The sequence below is a fragment of the Sinohyriopsis cumingii genome, chromosome 4 (genome assembly GCF_028554795.1).
Source record: "Sinohyriopsis cumingii isolate HCF-2022 chromosome 4, ASM2855479v2, whole genome shotgun sequence".
In the NCBI taxonomy this organism is placed as follows: domain Eukaryota; kingdom Metazoa; phylum Mollusca; class Bivalvia; order Unionida; family Unionidae; genus Sinohyriopsis; species Sinohyriopsis cumingii.
The window spans coordinates 110,931,622-110,953,050 of NC_142964.1; the positions used below are offsets into that span (position 1 = coordinate 110,931,622).

At 34.6% G+C, this 21,429-nt stretch overlaps 1 protein-coding gene across 1 annotated transcript in view; it reads left to right on the plus strand.

Moving 5' to 3' along the window:
- Nucleotides 1-21,429, plus strand: part of LOC149801885 (dual oxidase 2-like) — a 90,931-nt gene that overhangs the window by 39,008 nt on the left and 30,494 nt on the right. Inside the window, exons 8-15 of the mRNA XM_089956265.1 lie at nucleotides 3,670-3,769; nucleotides 4,635-4,734; nucleotides 5,555-5,654; nucleotides 8,980-9,164; nucleotides 12,944-13,128; nucleotides 14,074-14,192; nucleotides 17,380-17,550; nucleotides 18,567-18,671. Of these exons, the coding sequence (XP_089812391.1) occupies nucleotides 3,670-3,769; nucleotides 4,635-4,734; nucleotides 5,555-5,654; nucleotides 8,980-9,164; nucleotides 12,944-13,128; nucleotides 14,074-14,192; nucleotides 17,380-17,550; nucleotides 18,567-18,671 (1,065 nt within the window). The remainder of the gene's footprint in view (nucleotides 1-3,669; nucleotides 3,770-4,634; nucleotides 4,735-5,554; nucleotides 5,655-8,979; nucleotides 9,165-12,943; nucleotides 13,129-14,073; nucleotides 14,193-17,379; nucleotides 17,551-18,566; nucleotides 18,672-21,429) is intronic.

A 21,429-nucleotide genomic window follows, 5' to 3' on the forward strand; every position in this document is an offset into this window, starting at 1 on the left:
ACTTATCATTTGAATTCAGAAATTGTTTGAAACATATAAAATAGATGCTGGATATATTCCTTGTGATCTTTTCTGAGGGATACAATTCCCAGATTGCACTTCATGTCACCACAGTAGATAGGCCTATGGAAGTAAACATTGCTAGTTCAGCAAGTCATAATAAATAGAACCAATTAAAATTACAAGCAACAGTTATCCATTTTCTTAGCAGACACTTTTCTTTCTTGAACCCTAATTTGTATAAGATATGAGTGTATTGCTGGTCACTTACTCCGTTGCAGATATTTCCCTCCTCATTTGGCGCTATTGTTAATCAAGAAATGCAAACATTTATGTTTCAGCAGGTCGTAAGAATAGAGATAAACACACCTTTCTCAGTTCTAAGAAAAACGGTGAACCAAGATTAAGAAAAGCTCAGACTAATACTGACCCTAGTTTTCTACAAAATGATGGGAATCAAAATTTTTTTAAATTTTAAAAAAATTAAATTTGAGGGGGATGGGGGAAAGCTACAGCGATTAAAATGCTCTGTGCATAACTACAAGTAAAGCATTGGTTCCATGTTTACTGTGAAACTTATTGAATAAATTTAAATTGAACCCGATATTTAATTAAAATATTTATCTGTGTGACTGGAGAGAAGGGAATGATGCAGAATGAGTATAGTTAAGAAACTGTTTACACTTGTTTAGCTACAGTCAGATATCGTTGTTTTAATAACACAGGTGGGTCAAATAGATCAGTTATGTCGTCAAATTTACGAAATCAAAGACATAAACACACTTGATACCAATTAAAATAGATGCACGCTATATAAATAACTTGAATGACTGTATAACTTATTTTTGTATGTATTTTTCAAGCGATTTAAGTGCGTGTTTTATATTTTTGTGATAATAAAAACAAATGGCAAAGTTCCATTCAATATCATATCCTCTTATTTCTAAATATTGGTCTCAGCTTATTTCATCTGGAACAGAAATATGATCATTATCCAAGCGCATACAATGACTGTACATATGTTATTCGGACGATGCCCTTTACAGTATATATCAATAATATGTAGCCGCAAGTCTAAATATAGATCAAGAGCTTCATATGCATCATTTGCCATGTGTAAACTTTGCTCAGCCATTATATATACACATATATTTTACACATCCTCGTCAGAAGCCATTCCATCACGGTACCATGCATTATTCTGACATAACTGGAATTCTTCCTCATCTATCAGACACATGTAGTAGTCCGTCTCATACAACTCTGGAACTGAAAACATGATGCTTGGAATTCCACTTTGAACAGTTAAGTTTTTGGATGGTCGAATCACGTGGGAATCCCACACTTCGCCTACTGAGTCTAATTCATCCTGGAAATAAAAGACAAGAAAACATGTTCACACATGAAATACTTGATAATAGGGATGAAAAGAAAAGAAAGGCTGAGAAAGAATTTCTTCATGTGAATACATGACCTTTATGAGGCATAACGAAACACTGTAAATATATATTTTTTGGTAACACAGCTTTGTTAAATATACAACTGATGTATCAAATCGCAACTCTAACATGTAAGAGTGATTATTATCAGTGACATCAGCTTATATAGGGAACATAATGGTTCGGAATCTATAATACCTATTGGACTTTGAAACAAATATTCCCAATCTGCATTAAAATTCTCAAGGGAGCGTTATGTGATAATTCTATTTTATAGTATTTTCTCTTTGAACATTGTAATATGTAATCAGCACTTGTGTTTCCTTACGATGAATTATGCATATTTAATATTTATTCGTGTGCGCTTGTGTGTGTGTGTGCGTGCGTGTGTGTGTGTGTGTGTGTGTGTTTGATTGAGAAAGACAGACAGACAGAGACAGAGCTATACTGTCCATACCTGTATCTTACCAAGAAAACAAAATAGTACAAGATTCTTGTCCTTATATCCACCGTCAAATTTACCCTCAGCTTTTATTTGGTCGAAGAGTGACAACCAGAACTCTACACATTCCCTGCGCAAAAAGCTCCACCAGCTTTCAATTCTTTGGTTATTTGTGCTGCGTCCGTACACGAAACTGCGATCACCACATAATGAATCATTTCCATGCCGGCGAAAGAAACATGGGAATTCACAAACATATCCATTTTCTGTGCCCCTGTCAGTTCGAAGTATAAGGGGACAACCACCGAAGGCTTTCACAGCTTCGAGATAGTAACCCCCGATAACGCGAGGGTTACTGCTTGTGCAATATGCATTTAACCATATCATTTTCCGTGAAAACCCATCAATACAACCATTGATGCAAATACCATAGGGGCGCAACTTGTCATAGGAGTCCATATGCCATATATAATTAGGACCTTTTGATAGGTACATACGCCTGTGAAGTCGATGTGATTGGCGGAGGGCAACATTTTCAGGATCTATAATTCTCATCAAAAGGCGAACTTCTTCCTTTCTTGCCCGTATACCTCTGCATTTCAGTTTATGATACATCCACCTATAACCGTGCATGGTACCGGAGAACCGCTGTTCATTCATTATGAATTCGGAAACAGTCATCATGTCAGTGGGATTTTTATACCGGTAAAGACCGAGAACATGCAAAAAACGAATCAGCTGTCTAATGCTGAGATTATATCCATGTCTTTCTTTCAGAATCAACACAATCTCCTTATACTTTAAACGCAAGTGAAAATAAACTTTTATCAGAGCCAAACGGTCCTTTTCCATTCTCACAATTAAAGCAATACCAAACACCTAAATATCAGTGAAATGCTGTTATCTCGAAAATAATCCGAAATATTTGGAAATAAACGAAATACTATTTCGAAATAACGACATAATATTTCGTTTTAACGAAATAGGATTTCGAAATAACGAAATAGTATTTCGATTAAACGAATTAATATTTCGAAATAACGAACTACTATTTCGTTTAAACGAAATAATATTTCGTTTAAACGAAATAGTATTTCGAAATAACGAAATAGTATTTCGAAATGACTAGATAGTATTTTTGTTTAAACGAAATAGTGTTTCGAAATAACGAAATAGTATTTCGAAATAACGAAATGCTATTTCGAATTAACGAAATAATATTTCGTTTTAACGAAATAGGATTTCGAAATAACGAAATACTATTTCGTTTAAACGAAATAACATTTCGAAATAACGAAATAGTATTTCGTTTAAACGAAATAGTATTTCGAAATAACGAAATAGTGTTTCGAAATAACGAAATATATTTCGATTAAACGAAATAAAAATATGTGCATCGATGTCACTTAAGGGGCTCCGTAGTGTAGCAAAGTTGCTTCATTAAAATTATGAATTTGAAACATAGATTTGTTTGTAAGTTAACAGTGTCGAATAAATTATTTTAATATTGTATTGAAAATTTAAATTATTTCACATCTTTCTAGAACGAACAAAAACAGAAGCAAACTCTAAAGAATTTTTAAGGGACATCATACGGATAGGAAATGATTCTTTTTGTTTAATCATACACCGACTATTGAATTTACGGCTGTGGAGAGTAATTGTGTTTGTCAGATTATTTTTATCGACAACTCCAGATGAAATAACTCTTGTGGTTCAAATAACTGTGGATATTCACTTTTGTATATACGGAAAACTATTTAACTTTTTTATATTTTCCTCTTTTAGATTCATATGACCCAAATATACATCCTGGTATTGCCGCAGAGTTTCAGAGTGCCGCTATGAGATTTGGACACACCCTGGTCACACCGGGCACCTGGATTAGGTACATAATAATAGGGCAAAATAATAATGCGCACATATGTGTTTATATTAATTTATATTGCACTGTGGCAAATAAATACAGAATTTGGGGAAACGTAAGAAACAAAGAAATTGTCGTAGCGGGAATCTTTCCTTGTCGTTTTAGCAGCCATTTGTTTGGAATGTGACAAAACAATATATGCCCAGTCGGCTTCAGCTGATAAGACATCCTAAAACTGATTATTTACAAAAGCAACATACTCACAAATATATAATTTCCTGACACATTGGACATAAGGCATCGATTTGCATCTACACTGATGTAAAATCACCTTTTTAGAACCATATAAAAACAAAGCAGTTTGAGAAGTGTGCTCATAGTTTACTTACATAAATTAATTGATATTACATGTACCAAATTTTCAAATTACCGATATTTTTGCATAAACATAGGTTGGATTGCTATACTTAACTGTGAGCTCCATACAATATTCCCATCGACGAAATATCCCAGCACACCACACTTTTGTTAATGAGTAATTTTAAAGTCCATCAAATGATTACGGGATAACAGTCTGTTAAATGATGATTGAAGGACGCCAGTGCAAAGTTTAAATGCAGCAAAGTGACTTTTTGTGTTTTGCCGGTGACGCATGAGTATAAACATCTTCAAATGCTCAAACATGAGACTATTATCCCCGTTCTCGCATCTTATCGAAAAATGGGTGAACATATAATTCTCTCTTTCATGACATTTCTGGGAAGTCGTAAGATCATAATGACGTCAGTATTTCCGACTAAGTATAGTCTAGTTTAATAACGCAAATTAAGAATCCCAACTAATCGTGAAGCCTATGAATTAGGATTGTACTCGGTTTTCTTTTCAGAGACAAGAAGTGTGAATTTAAGAAACTCAAACTGGATATTCCCGGCTCACCAAGTAACGTCCACGCCCTTAGGTTGTGTAACACATTTTGGAACCCACAGGTACTACAATTTAATATCGAAATTAATAATTGTTGGTGCATTTATCCTGACAGCTACTGTAAAAGTAGAACAATTAAATTATCCAGACAGTGTGAGTAGAGCAATCATTCTTACCTGTCATGCATATTTGTGTGTGAGAAAAGAACTCGAGAACTATTTGATGCAATTGCAGAATCAAGAAGAAGAAATTATTACATCATGGTGCTCATCAAAAACATTTAGAGTATTGTCGTGAAGAACAATATTATTTCTGCTTCTGTATATGATACTAGCTTCGGTCACCCAGACTGCTTCAGCTTTTACTGCTATTCAACGAAAACCCGAACCTAAAATATGCCCGTGACAAGCTGAAACCAGGCTGTATATTATGCCAAAACATTATTGATTTTGTGGCAGAATCAAGAAGTAAAGAATTTATGTGAATATATTTATAAAGTTTAAAATGTGAAAAGGACGCAAGCATAGTGGATAAAGAGGGTATTATGATCTCTGTATTTCAATTTACGTTTCATATGTGTTGTTATCAGACGAATATGAATCTACCTACGCATAAAATGGAGTCAGTTAGGTCAGCAGCGACTGACACGTAAATCTAAAGCGGTTGATGAACGCTAGCGTTTGTTTCATCATCACCGAGGGATGTCTCCCATGGTAGCGTGAGTTTCTAATTCCGATTCAAGATACCATGACAGAAACATCTGTAGTATAATCGAGATATATATAATTAAAATGAGATTCCAAAGTTTGCCAGTTTTAGGAAAAGGTCAGATTTTTTTTTAAATTTACTAAATATTTTATTAACTATTGCATTTTATGACAGGAATTCCTGTCTGAACCAAATGCTTTGGACGAGTTAATCATGGGCCTGTCTTCTACACTGTCTGAGAGAGAGGATCATATTGTAGTTCCGGACCTCAGAAGTAAGACAACTCTGATATATATATATATATATATATATATATATATATATATATATATATATATATATATATATATATATATATATATATATATATATATATATATATATATATATATATATGTATGTATGTATGTATGTATCTATGTATGTATCTATGTAATGAAACGTGTACATTTGCCAGCCAAACGAAGGCATAATGCAGTCTTAGTGAAGTGCGGATGCCGATGGAAAGCAGAATAAACGCAAACGAAATGCAGAATGACGAATGAGAAATAACATCAGAACGAATCACAAATGCATTTCATAAATGGAAATGAAAAACAATTATTTTAAATATTCCCGCTAAGTTTTCACAGTTGATAGCCTTTTGCATGATAATCCAGTACACGTTCTATAGCTTTTTTCCATGATAATCCAGTACACGTTCGATAGCCTTTTTCTATGATAATCCAGTACACGTTCTATAGCCTTTTTCTATGATAATCCATGATAATCCTATACACGTTATATAGCCTTTTTGCATGATAATCCATGATAATCCAGTATCAGATTATTTACACTACCATTATGAATATCTGTACATTAAATTAACCAATGAGCTACTAATGTATCGTATTGTTATCCCAAAGACAATTGTCTGTTGTTTTTTTTAATAAGAAAGCAACATTAAAGAGTGAAGGATTCCAATTGCGAGCACAATTCATCCTATATGAGTCATTGTATCAACACTATTTTCTATTAACGGTCGCACCATGGGAACTAAATGAAAATAATGTGTTGAAGTTGTCTGGGACGTCAGTGTTATGCATGAAGCAACATTAGAACATACCGAAGGGACAACCGGAAGTCTACAAACAAGATGTATCTCCGACCGAAAGCTCAGACAGAGTGGGCAAAATATGCATTGCATGTGTTTAAATGCTCAAACTTAATTCTCTTTGACTATCAAAATTATTTTCAACCAATGAGTGACTGTACCTTGGGCGCACATACAAGGCTGTAACGTAATCGAGCTGACCCTTTGAGACCGGGCAGGGTTTTAAAGAAACAATAAACACGTTCGTGGATGACAAATGACAATATATTAAACACTGGTACTAATGATATGAAAATAACACAGAAAAGTATATAAAATGAATATAAAACACATATGAAATATACTTTGACTACTATATCACATTCAAGTAGTCAAAAAGTTCTAGAAACTTCATGTAAACTTCATGTACACAAATGTCTCTAGCAAACGTTCAAATAAACAAATGCTTGTTGCAAACCCATATAATCAGCTACTGGTTGCAAACATTTATGTAGTCAGACACTACTGTCATAATCCACATGTAGTCAAACCACTACTTGTTATTGTTCTTTACTTGTAGTCAAAACACTACTTGTTACTGTGCTTTACTTGTAGTCAAAACACTACTTGATTGGAAGATATACGTTGACACGGCCTTCTCTCTGGCACGGTCACTTTCCCCTCCGCACTTGTACCCGTACGCTGGCACTGAATTGGTGGGTTATACTAGTTATGGCACACCAGACGTCATGGTATTCACAAGCCCATCCGGCTGCTCATAACCGGCGAGCCAACTGTTTGGCTTTAACGAAATTACAATGGCACCTGCCCGACAGCTGAATATGTTTAAGAGCTTCCCTCTATATTGGCTGTGCCCTTCAATATGTCTACCCGATATATCTATAGTAGTGCGTAATAATACATTATTTCGCACGTGCCGCGCGAGCAATAAAAGCGTCACGCGATGCGACGAAAAATTACATTTACAGAAATATTACGGCGCGTGAAACAAGACAACCTGATTAAATGAAAAGTATGGAAGACTAAATGAGCCATATCGGCATTTCGTAACAAAGGCATGGTTGTGTTATTTATCATTCTTTTGTTTCCATCACCACCTTCATAGATGACCACAGATGGGGTGGGCTGGGGTGTTAGCATCGCATACCTTCTGTGCAACGGTGCTCTTACGAAACATTTTTTCCATTCCCTGGTGTCTGCAAAGTTACTCTGTCCGATTACTTCAGGACTCTGAATGATAAGATTTTTCAACTATGACCACGATTATTTATTTTCTACAAGATGATACCAGGGACACTCGAATGCGGGAATCGCCCAGTTCGTACGAATTCGTACAACCTATGGAGCAATGAAGCTCGAGAACGCCCGCAAATTAGTTAAAAGTCGGGTATATAAAAATTTGTTATGGGAAATATACAACTTTTATTTCACTGTTAACCCTTAAAGCTCTCGTAGCAACATAAGTCACGCCGCCAGCAGTGATACTGTAGCGCTTGTCGCCACATCTGTCTCATTTCGGGTAGGCAACTGTTCACGCATCTGGCTTCTCCAGCTTAACTTGAATGACACGTTGGGCTCTGGAATAAATATTATGTCGTAGTGTGAACATTGCATCAGGGAAGTTTTATAAATGCATGTTTAAACTGTGGGCTACATATAAAACACCAAAATGGTTGATTCCCTACGTGGTTAATCTTCTGATTATGACGTCGTTCGAAAAATAATGTCAGGGTGATGATGACGATAAAAATGATTGTAAAGTTATAATATATACAATTTTGAGAAATGAACTCATATTGGGTGAAAATGGTCGCTTCTGCCGCTGGAGATGTTGGGGGAGTACCCTAAGAAGCAACGAGCAGTCTATGGGCTTTTCACGATACATGTCTATATACAGCCGAGAATTTAGAGTTAATGTTGATAAGAATATTTTGAATATAATGTTGGACACAGAGTTTTTAGGTGAAGCTGGTGTGCAAAGTAACACCAAACATGAGAGAAAGAGACCAAGTACTTTGCCACTGAATTCTTGTAATGAAAGTTTAAAATCTAGACAAAATAAGAAAGACTCAGGGAGTCATGTCAAGATAAATGGTTAATTAGGGGACAATAACTACGGCTACGGCATTTGAATTTCAAATGAATTTCCTAATTGCCATAAAATGCTGAATTCTGGGACCAACGCCGTTAAAAGGCTCTCATCTACAGCAAGGATAACACTGTTCAGTAAATCTGAGGATAATACCAGCAACACCAGAGGTGGGCATTTGATAAATACAAGACACCATTCGTTTTTGGTTCTATGTTGAAAGGAAAGAACGCGTTTGATATGGCTTATGAGCTTATCTCCGCATGACGTATCTCTGTGACATATCAAACTCGTTCTTTCCGTCTGCTCAGAGCAAAAATATATGTAACTTTGTGGATATAGCTGTATGTGTGCATGAGTATGTGATAAATTAAGGCACGTAAATGGTTTTCGTTCATTGCTATTTATCATTTTTAGAACATTTATTTGGTCCTCTGGAGTTTTCCCGGCGTGACCTTATAGCTCTCAATATTCAGCGTGCGAGGGATCACGGACTGCCTGACTATAATACTATTCGTGAGGCGTATGGGTTACCTAGGAGACAGGCCTGGGAGGAGATCAACAACTTCACGCTTAGCAACGGGACCCTCTATATGGAAGAGGTACTTATTAAGTTTTCTCACTGGTTTCTTGTGTGCAAGTTTTCAGAAGTGTGCAAGTTAAAGAATATTCTCCTACAAGCAGAATTTCACTGATAATGTCCAATTAAATGTGTATTAAAGTGAAACACGGTGTACTTAAATAATTCCAAGGCGGCGTCATTATTTGAATACATTCTCAAGAAATATTGTGTTGCTCTAGAGAATTGATAAAGGACTGATAGGAACGGAAACAGTTGCTATAAAAAAAAAAAAAACACTGTGGTAATGTGTTGATGAAACAGGAACAGTGATATTGATCACTGTAAAATCTATACCGTGACCAAATATAACTGATTTTTTAAAACTGTCTCTCAACAAGAATCGGTTATGGTCATATATTATTATTTTAGATCATGAAATGAAGGATGTTTGATATTTCATTGTTTTAAATCTCGAAATCCAAGATACAAAAATCCATAATACAGAATACGTTTTGTCTCAATGTACAGATGGTATATTTATTATTGTAAATTCTGCAGTTATGTCATTGAAAGCTATCCTCCATACACAAAACAAATACAAACAGAAAAACTATTTTCGAGTAATTAAATTTCAATGCATAAATATCTGGTCTTTACCTTAAAATTGAAAAGACTAGAACAGTTTGCTTTGGAGAAAAAAATTATGACATACACGATTTTTGACAGGAGAATTAGCTAAATCGAGGAACTGTTGTTTTCTTCCGGTGCTTGGAATCAAAATTATACCCCATTTTTTTATTATATAGAAATGATAACATTCAACTATCATTGAAAAATTGAAGAAGTAAACTTTATGTTTTCGTAATGGTCCAGGGGAATCTTGACACATTTTGGAAATATTAGAAGATAAACCACTTAATTCTTTGCTTTTCTGAGTAAATTTAATTAAAAATGTTTAATTTCATATGCTATAAATATGATGATAAGATTAAAAGACCAGTCTGTATTCAATAATACTTTCAAGGAGGACTGGACATTTTAACATTAAAATAATGGTGACGACGATAGATACATATATTTAATTTTGGAGATAACTAAGTGGAGAAAAACGTATTAAATCAAACATGTCTAAACATATTTGATATTTATGTCTTTGAAATTTAATTTATTAAAATAGTTTTGGTATTTTAAAACAATTACGCAAAGGCTGTGTTATTCGTTTGGCAAAATCGACAGAAGATAAATAAGACTGAATGATGGCAGTCATTTCTAGCTGAATCAATTTTTGGTTCAAAACTAATATTTCAATTTGGGATTACAGCAATGTTCTTTAAATACATGTATAATTATAAGGTAAATATAATCGGTTATTTACCGTGCAACAAAAAGTGTATGAGCTTGAATTATTTTGTATACAACTGATCCATGTCGAATGCACGTTTAACAATATGTGGTTGTGATAGGTTTTATACACTTTTTACAGTATGTGTTTCTTTTAGGTTGTATATGCGTTTTACAATATGTGGTTGTTATAGGTTGTATACACATTTTACAATAAGTGGTTGTTATAGGTTGTATGCACGTTTTACAATATGTGGTTGTTATAGGTTGTATACAGATTTTACAATAAGTGGTTGTTATAGACTGTATACACGTTTTACAATAAGTGGTTGTTATACGTTGTATACAGATTTTACAATATGTGGTTGTTATAGGTTGTAAACACATTTTACAATAAGTGGTTGTTATTGGTTGTATACACATTTTACAATATGTGGTTGTTGTAGGTTGTATACACATTTTACAATAAGTGGTTGTTATAGGTTGTATACACGTTTTATAATATGTGGTTGTTATAGGTTGTATACACGTTTTACAATATGTGGTTGTTATAGGTTGTATGCACGTTTTACAATAAGTGGTTGTTATAGGTTGTATACACGTTTTACAGTATGTGGTTGTTATAGGTTGTATACACGTTTTACAATATGTGGTTGCTATAGGTTGTATACACGTTTTACAATATGTGGTTGTTATAGGTTGTATACACGTTTTATAATATGTGGTTGTTATAGGTTGTATACACATTTTACAATAAGTGTTTGTTATAGGTTGTATACACATTTTACAATAAGTGGTTGTTACAGGTTGTGTACACGTTTTACAATATGTGGTTGTTATAGGTTGTATACACGTTTTACAATATGTGGCTGTTATAGGTTGTATGCACATTTTACAATAAGTGGTTGCTATAGGTTGTATACACGTTTTACAATATGTGGTTGCTATAGGTTCTATACACGTTTAACAATATATGGTTGTTATAGGTTGTATACACGTTTTACAATATGTGGTTGTTATAGGATGTATACACCTTTTTCAATATAGGATGCTAGCAGAGAGTATCTGAATGTAAAAGTTAGAAGAATCAGATTTTATATTTCAAAGAATAACTATGTCAAACGTAAGGGTTCCAAAACATCCACTGTTATTGAAAAATGATTTATACCCAAAGGCACAATATAAATGTTGACATTTTCTCAACTTAGATGTGTATTTGAATGGGGAAAAAAAACCAAAAACGTATTGGTACATAAATGTACACAACATAATTTTGATAATTTGTTTTCAATAATAATCTTGGATAGATTTCTACAGGCAAATGTTCTTTCTTTTACGCATAATGAGAATATACAAAAGAATGTATGTTCTTGTTGTAGAGAAATATAAATCTTTTTTTTAATTAGTAATGTACGACTGTGATGTACTTTTTAAAATAGGTGTGGATATAGTTGTTCAGTTAGCAGAAACATAAATGCATACATTTTATACATTTTAACTTCACAGCAATAGACGCAATATTTGGAATAAATAAACTAAACAATTCTGATGAAATTTTAAATTAAATTTTCTTCTTAGGAAATAACCACATATTTAAATGACATATTCACATTTGATAACACAATATCACATGACCAATATCATATGATCACATAACCACACATTAGAATATGATACAGCCTACAAAGATTGTGATTCGGAGTACTTCAGTCATAGATAGTAAACTTATGAAGGTATAACTGATATATCATTTTTTGTTATGAATTATTCGGTATGTATTTTGTTGTGTAAAACGTCATACATTTATCATCAGATATCACGTATTGTAGAAAGTCTTCAGTTCTGACTTACACATCTTTCATGAATGAATATAATTGAGAAGGATTGGTGAATAATTATTTGTAGCTATTTTAATGGTAATATATAAGATATAGAAAAGAACAACACATGTATAACATTTATAATTTTTTCCCTCCCTCTCTCTCTCTATCTCTCTCTGTCTCTCTGTCTCTGTCTCTGTCTCTCTCCCTCTCTCTCTGTCTCTCTGTCTCTCTCTCTCTCTCTCTCACACACACACATATTAGTTGTTTTCCATATGACACCACTGCTACACATGAACAGGGTTTATGAAATATTTATAAAGAAGAACAAAATACGAATGTGAAATTCCTAACCAGTTTTTAATGACCAAGGGACCGATCATTTAATCTTTTGCTGGGTGGTGAGGGGTGGGGTGGGTTGTTGTTGTTGATCCAATCATGATATGTTGCACGATTTTATCTAAAGATCCTTGTACATTTTTTTAAACCTAATATGATTAATTTTTTTATTCACGACAAGATCGCGCAAGGGTAAATTGTTTAAATGTCCCCAGGACACCTTTCTCCTCCAATAAATCAAATGCTCGATCCCTGTGAAGTATATAAGTAAGTAAACCGTGCATGTTCTGAGTCTTATTTTATTGTCTGCAATTTCCAGCCAATAAAAAACTTACGTCGGGTATACGGAAATACCTCCAAACCGGACAACGTTGACTTATTCCCCGCGGGTCTCTTGGAGACGACCCCAGAAGGTGTCGGAGAAACTTTTCGTACCATCATCCTGGATCAGTTCCTCCGGATCAGACACAGCGACAGATTCTGGTTTGAAAACACAAAGAACGGGTAGGGCTTTAAAACATACGTATAATAATGTTAGTGTTTAACTTTCTTAAATTTGCTTGATTTTCTAGTTTTTTTAAAAAATAGAAATGGACACCTTTGGTATTGTCTCGATTTTGGTCAAAAGGTCCTGTATAAGTGTCGATATCGTCTCGATCATTGGTCAAAAGGTGGTGTATGTGTCGATATCGTCTCGATCATTGGTCAAAAGGTCCTGAATAAGTGTCGATATCGTCTCGATCATTGGTCAAAAGGTGGTGTATAAGGCGCCAACCGTTTCGGAGATGATCGTGATGTGCCATATAGTCTCTGCAGTGTATGCAAACAATGCCAGTCTTAAAGAATGAATCTTATTATTTGGATTTAATCGACCGTTTAAGGTTCTTCTTTTTCATTGCTTTGTGATATAGTATATATTAGTACAATCATCTATTTCACTATCGCTTGCAGCAGATTGTGTATGCCATCTTTGTAACGTACTGTTTGCCTAGGCAATGCTGATGATTTTTTCGCAATAGTAGCGAACCGTTTTCAGAACCCTCTACAAACATGTTCTCTGGTTTTCTTTCACTGTCTACAATTCTGTATTATCCATAGTAGTTTCGAAGCATCTCACTGCTTCTAGTGCAGCTGGCAGGTGTCATTATGTTTGTCGCTCCTTATAATTCAAATACTGAACCCTTCTATTTATGCCTGTGGCCAATTTTGTTTACCATACAGTAAGCGTAGTCATTTGTGTTCGTACCATTCCCCATGTTGCAATTGATGTATTGTGAACAGTATAACAACGAATCCACTGCTTTATATTATACAGTTTGTCCGAATCATAGCTCTGCACTGTGCTGCTAATTTTCTCACCTGTTAATGTTAACATTATCGTACGTCAAAATTAAAATTTCTTACGCCGTATATTTTAAGATTGTCGCTATTTCGTTACATCTTTCTTAGGTTATTCACAGAAGATGAAATACAAGGAATCTGGAACGTAACTATTTATGACATAGTTACCAAGGTGACGCATGTTGGACCCGACGATATACAGCGGAACCCTTTCTTGTTAACAGACAGTAAGTACCGACAAGGCTTTTAAGGGGTCAAGTTCGATTGTTGTCCTTGAACTTGGAGAAGTCAAAACGACGGTTGATTTTGTATGCAGTGTGCGATGGACTGCGCTTACTTAATTTTGTAATAGAGCACGGGAGCTATAATGATAATTAGAAATGGGTATTCTAGAGGAAATAATTGTTAAACATTTCGAACAAAGTCGTACATAGTTATCTACGCTAACCGTAGACCAGAAGAGCTTAAATGCTTGCCTGTCGTCCATCTTCCATCAACCATTATCCGTCCCTTAGCACTAATTTATTATCGCAAATTCTCTTCAACTTCGGGGAGGAGTACCACGAAACTTCCAGAACGTTTTCATGCCTAGGTATAGATGGATGTAAATCAAAATGATGACGATAAAATATCTCGTATGTCTACCACAGTTGTCATCTTGTAAATCAAGTTATTGTTATTACTCATGACATTGGGTTTTAATTAAGGCCCCAATGCCAACGCTTATCATACGTTTCAACATTCTTCCAATCTAACTAAGATTTCGAAGGAAGGAAATGATTTTTTAAAAATGCTATTTGACATAAACATTTCTTTGAAATAACAAAGATCAAAGGCTTAAACAACGTCCAGATATTCAGTTTAGAATTAAGAGGTGCCACCCCTTAATGTAGTCAACGGAGTAACTCGCAATTCCAATCTTTTTCTGGAGTGCTCCAAATGCAGTGATGTGATACGTTCGACAAACTCGGTTGGATACTAATCTAACAGTAACAACATTCGCACGTGGCGTACAAATTGATTCGAGAGGGAATGAAGATAGGCAGTCCTTCTTTTTTTTTAAAGCGGATCTGAAAAGAAAAACCGTGCACTAGACATAATAAAAAACTCGGCTGAAAATTGGTGATCAGCTGTGTCCCATGAACATACACTGAAGGGCAAACTTGGCTTGAAGACAATCCGACAGCTTGTGTTAGCTACTCATGTTTACAACGGTAACGTCATCAAATCTTGTGTGCCAGCTTTCGACTGAAATCGGTTCACCTCACCCACGCATGTCGCCAATCAACATCAAATTTACTAATACACATGTGAAAAATGACAGGGCTTCTTAGTTCGAGGGAGAAATTATATGGCTCATAATGTGATGAAACGTCGATATTTCAAGATTTTAATGGAACCCAACGATGTTTAGCACCGATATATTTCAAAATTCAGTATAATTCAGACGAGTTGGCTGATACGCCTTTTTGCACGTCACGGCAGCATTTTGGCTTTAGAGTAACTTCCTTTTATGCTTAGATGGTTCTAAATGAAATTAATGTCAAAATGACATCCAATATGGCACCATACAATGATATTACTGACACTGCTACTGAACACGTGGTTTTCACTAATTTATTCCGTTTGATGTCTAGTTCGCCCTAAATAAATGGTGTTGCTATGAGACATAATATAGTCACAGTTGAAGCAATATTGAAATGTTTTTCGTCGCTTCTCGTCCTGAACGAATAGTCTTATCGACATCACTAAAAGACGCCAAATGATGTCTTGTAGGACTTCATTCAAACTGATGTACGTGAGACATCCCCTCAGATATCCAGTATGACCGCCAATATAGTTATCACTATTCCTTCTGTGAATAGATGATCGTATCGACATGATGTTTTTCTCAAAGACTGTGATATATAGTTGGTCCGAATCGAAAATGCTGTTAACGTTCAACATGGCCGCAATGGTAGCCATATTTAAAGTTTTATGATCACAAGTCTTCCTGAACTAACCACTATATTCTCCCTTATTAAATTCTTAACAAGTGTTGTACCAACGTTCAAAGCTGTAGATGATCAGAAAATCAGGACATATTTCGAAGTATAATTATTATATTTAGTTTAACAGGTGCACGGGGCCCAACTGAATTATTTCCCTTTCTTATCCTTTGAGACTCATCTCGCTGGTGATAATGATTGAGATGTACAATATTTTATTAGAGGCTATATTCGTCACTTTGATTCTGTAATTTTGTGTTTGTTAAATGTGCGCACCCTATGGTTTCGCGTCGGGCTTTTTGTGCACCATTGACATTGGGGAAGGCACTGGGCACAGTCGTTTGCTTTACTAATCTAACAACGTAGCAAATGTAGCATAAACTTACTTTCCTTTCACCTACTTCGAATAACGTTTAGTTTTGATCACTATAAGCAAAACTCTGTGCTTGTTTGAAAGATGACAGTTGATAAAAATGCATATTTATGTGCTGGGGAAAGGTATTTATAATAGTACACAGTACATTAACTTTGACGGCACTTAAATATAGATTTCGATTTTCACTGTACATGCTTCACACTTTCTACAAATATTTTGAATGCCGTGTTACTTTTATTTCTTGTTGGTTAGGCGTACAGACAACAATGCAGAATGGTATTTTGCAAACTCGCTCAACAAACTGACCAAGGAAAAACATATTGTGAAACATGTTCTCATGAATTGTTTAAATATTCTGATAACGGTTGCTTATTGTTGCAATATAATGTGTGTAATTGTATGAAAGGAAGGATCCGATGAGTTTGCGACTCAAAATACAGAGTTCACATGTAAATGCTTTTTAATTTATACACATGTTGTTTTTTTCTCTCTCTCTCTCTCTCTCTCTCTCTCTCTCTCTCTATATATATATATATATATATATATATATATATATATATATATATATATATATATATATATATATATATATATATATATATCATTCACACGGTAACAGCTGGATAGCTGACAATGCCGGTTACATGCTACAGCTGCAGTGCACTCTGCGAGACAGACAATAACTTTTGGCGACCCCCCCCCCCCCCACACACACACACAAACCAAAAAAATCCCTTGGAAATTACAGACTGATTTTTCCTAAACTTAAATTATCTTAACTCTTTCGATTAAGTACATACATTAACATAGCCCTAATTGTCTTTTTGCATCTACCGATACCAAGAAATGGTGAAGCTTCGACCGTGATTGTAATTAACAATGTTAATTCATCAATTTACTAATAGGCCTTGCATGCCTAACATTTATACTGTATGTATGTATGTATGTATGTATGTATGTATGTATGTATGTATGTATGTATGCATTAATCTATGTTTTTATGTATGTACGTACGTAGACATCGCAAATATCATTGTTCTGCTAACACAGGTCCCTGTCCGCAGCCGAAACAGCTAGTTGCCGACGGAAACGATACATTTAACGAAACAGATAATACGCTGGTGATCGAGCAATGCACTCCTCTAAAACACTTCGACTACTTTGCCGGAAGTCATGTGTCCTTCACCCTCACATTTCTCTGCCTCGGACTCTGCGTACCAAGTGAGCATCATTTTTTTTTCACTTTATCTTGCATGCTACTTCTACACCGTCTGTGTAAACTTTACTTAATTTATTTGTCAGGTTGTTATATTTTGTGGAAAGAAAACAAATAAAAATAGAAACATCGGTAAGTATGTTATTACTTAGTTTGGAAGGTATATCGCTTGTTGATTGATGTGACAGTCGGACATATCTAAGTCTTTACTAGATTATCTAAGAAATAATGTAGTAAGTTATCTTATAGAGCTAATCGGTCCTTCACTTTGTTAGTTTTATTAATAGAATAAGATCGCAATATTACAATGTTTTGTGAGATGAACACGCTATTCTTCCCGTTGTCTTTACCTTTTCCATTACTTAAGACTCAGTTTTGATTATCCATCATGCAAACGGACCTTTTCATACACATACTCAACTTTAAGGGTTTTGATTTTTGGAGTGGATCGTTAATATACAAAATAAGGCTTAGTTGTATTTGCATTAGGTATCTGCCAGTAGTCATCATCATCGTCGTCGTCGTCGTCGTCATCATCATTATTATCAGCATCAGCATCATTAAGGGAATATTAGAACGATAACAATGCTGCTACTACTGCTACTATTACTACTGCTACTACTATTACTACTACTACACTAATAATAACGATGATGATCATGACAACGAAAATGACACTGAGTAGTAGTAGTAGTAGTAGTAGTAGTAGTAGTAGTAGTAGCATAAGTAGTAGTAGTAGTAGCAGCAGCAGCAGTATTAATAGTAGAATAAAGCTATAATAAATCTAAGAATGTCTTGAAAGAGATTTTGTTATAACTCCTTTTTTTATTTAAACATGTCCCTTAAATTGTATACAGTCATTGTCCTAAATATGACGATGTTAATTTATAATTTTTAAGGTATTTATTTGTACACTAACAAGTTTGTAGATCATAACTTCACACTTCTTTTCTTGTCTTTCTGATTATTTTATTTACGGACTTCATACATTTGCGTCATCAGTTATATGATATACATGCAGTTGCGTTCGGAGTTCTTGTCTTCCTGGCTAAATACCGTGAGAAAAGTAAGAGGCACACCAGCACCCATAATGAGTCAAGACAGGAGGACCCTGACACCTTCTTAAGTAAGTGAGAATTAGGTTTCATAAAAAAAACGTATTCCAGAATTATAGGATACTGCATTAGTTTGGAAAATATGAACGAGTTTTTTTTCCGGATTAATACTGCATGACCTTAGCGAGTACATTATTCACCAATGGAAACTAGTTCATATCTTCGCATACAGATGAAGTAATCTTGTTATTATATACTCATTTTCTTATTATATCTAAGGCTTAATTACCCCCCAAAAATACACTACAAGAAACAAAGTAACTGAATTTATGCTGTATTAAAAAATAAATGCACAACCGTAGATTCATCAGTACAAATTAGCAATATTAAGGCGCACATAGCAACGCACAGCGACCTTTGAACTTCGTCGCGCGCTCGACAGTAGTTTAAAAAAGAATTGTCATTTTTGTCTACTTAAAATTGAAATTTATAGTCATATTATGAATGAATGTGCATTGCAACATCTTAGCTAGCCAAGGTTTCGATAACCCTATCTACACCTTGACGGATCGAACAGCTATATAGGTGCTTTGTCCTTGCGACATCTATTGGATTTCATGTGTTGTCTCCCTTAGTATGCAATTTCAGCTAACCAATAGCGTGGTGCATTGTACATCGGCCAAAAACGGTGATGGCAATTGACCTAAAAAGGATACTTTGTAAGTTTGACATCGAAAATATGAAGGAAGCATTACAGGTCAATTTTAAGTGAAAGGTATTTGTGCAAACACGGACCGGCATTGGAAAAGTGCTTATTTATCAGACCATTCAGGCTGTGTGCTCCCCTTGTTTCGATCACGTAGGAACAGTGTTCAAATCTGAACAACTTAATTTTGATAGGATGAGGTGGCTTGCCGCCGCATCCAATGAAATTCACAGACCGGAAGAACAGAAATATCTGCTCGATATGCCAAGGTGTAGGTAGGGTTATCAGAACCTTGGCTAGCGAAGATGGCACTGCAACAACTTTTCCATTTGGTCTGGAATGGATGGATTTTGTTTTTATGTTGATCCAACTTAATTCTGCTTTCTGATTATGATGGACTGGATTATTGGGTCAATTCAGTGCAGTAAGGAGAATGGATTTCAGTTGGAAGTGTACTCGATATTCCAGTACAGTTTAGTGTGTATCACGTTTTGCAGGACGTGTCTTCGGATTTGCGGAACTAACTACGAAATTATATTTTGAGGAAATTCAAGATGTATAAATGTAAATATATGTATTACCATTCTTATTGCCAGCTAAAGAAGTCATGTTCATGCCCTGTTAATTGCATCTCGCTGTGACCTGTATCATATAGTGTGTGTCTTCTATCAATAGCCCAACATTGTATCAAAATAGTTAAACGGGAAAATTACAAAGCAGCTGTTGTGAGACAGTCCATTTAGTCAGCGGAAATAAGACTTTTTCGTCGTCTTTGGCTTATCGACTATGGGGCTCTTAGTTCTCTATCAAAACCTTCACTTGCATTTTTTTTCTCTAATACAGTATTTTGACAAACTTATTAAATAGTAAGTCTCTGATTATATCTAAATTATGCTTTTTTTATTGCTATATTTTTTATAGAGAGCTCTGGCCATAGCATTAACCATTCTCTTTGCGAGGAGGTACGAATATTTCGCCTAAATAATTGTTTCAATGATCAGAATGGTATTTTCAATTATTGCGTCTCTCACGTTTATTGTTGACATTGCAAATATCTCGTTTATTCGTGTGCTTGTTTGAAAGTTTCGGTTTTGACTCAGTGGACTCGTCCATACCGTTAAATGTATCGTCAATACTTTCAAATGGACGAAACAGCTTGTTTAGTTCATTCACAAACAAATGTAATCAACCCAAACCCAAATCGTCTATTACATGAGTGTACATTGTTTGTTTATAAAGTAGTTCCTAATAAACTAGACTGTTTTTAGGCACACGTTTCATGCACGTGCGTGGAATAAGAAGGTGTTCAGTACGGTAAAATACTGCACGGTTCTGATAATGTAAAAATAACAGAGACAAAAGTGAGCATATAATAATCATTTCTTACATGAAGTATGATTCTGCTTTAAATCTCTAGGAATTCATTTTCAACACAGCTGCATTCTGTTCAGTTTCTTTCTTTAGTTAGTGTCCGATATATTAATCTATTACAAACCCATTTAAGTTTGTGCCATATATATATTAATTTCTCACATACCATTTAAGTTAGTGTTCGATGTATTAATTTTGTATATACCATTTAAGTTAGTGTTCGATATATTACTTTATCACATACCCTTTTAAGCTAGTATCCAATATATTAATTTGCTACACACCCCGTTTATGTTAATGCCCGATATATTAATTTATTACATACCCATTTAAGTTCGTGTTCGACATATTATTTTATTACATAGCCATTTGAGTAAGTGTCCGATATATTAATTTATCACATAGTAATTTAAGTTAGTGTCCGATATATTAATTTACTGGATACTCATTTAAGTTGGTGTCCGATATCTTAATTTATTATATACCCGTTTAATTTAGTGTCCGATAAATTAATTTGCTGCATACCAATTTAAGTTAGAATCCGATATATCAGTTTATCATATACCCGTTTAATTTAGTGTTCGATATATTAATTTTATATGCCTATTTACGTTAGTGTCCTATATACTAATTTACTGCATACCAATTTAAGTTAGTCTCCGATATACTAATGTAGTAACTACTCTTTTAAGTTAGTGTCCGATATATTAATATTTCATGCCCATTTGTGACAGTGTCCGAAGTATTAATTT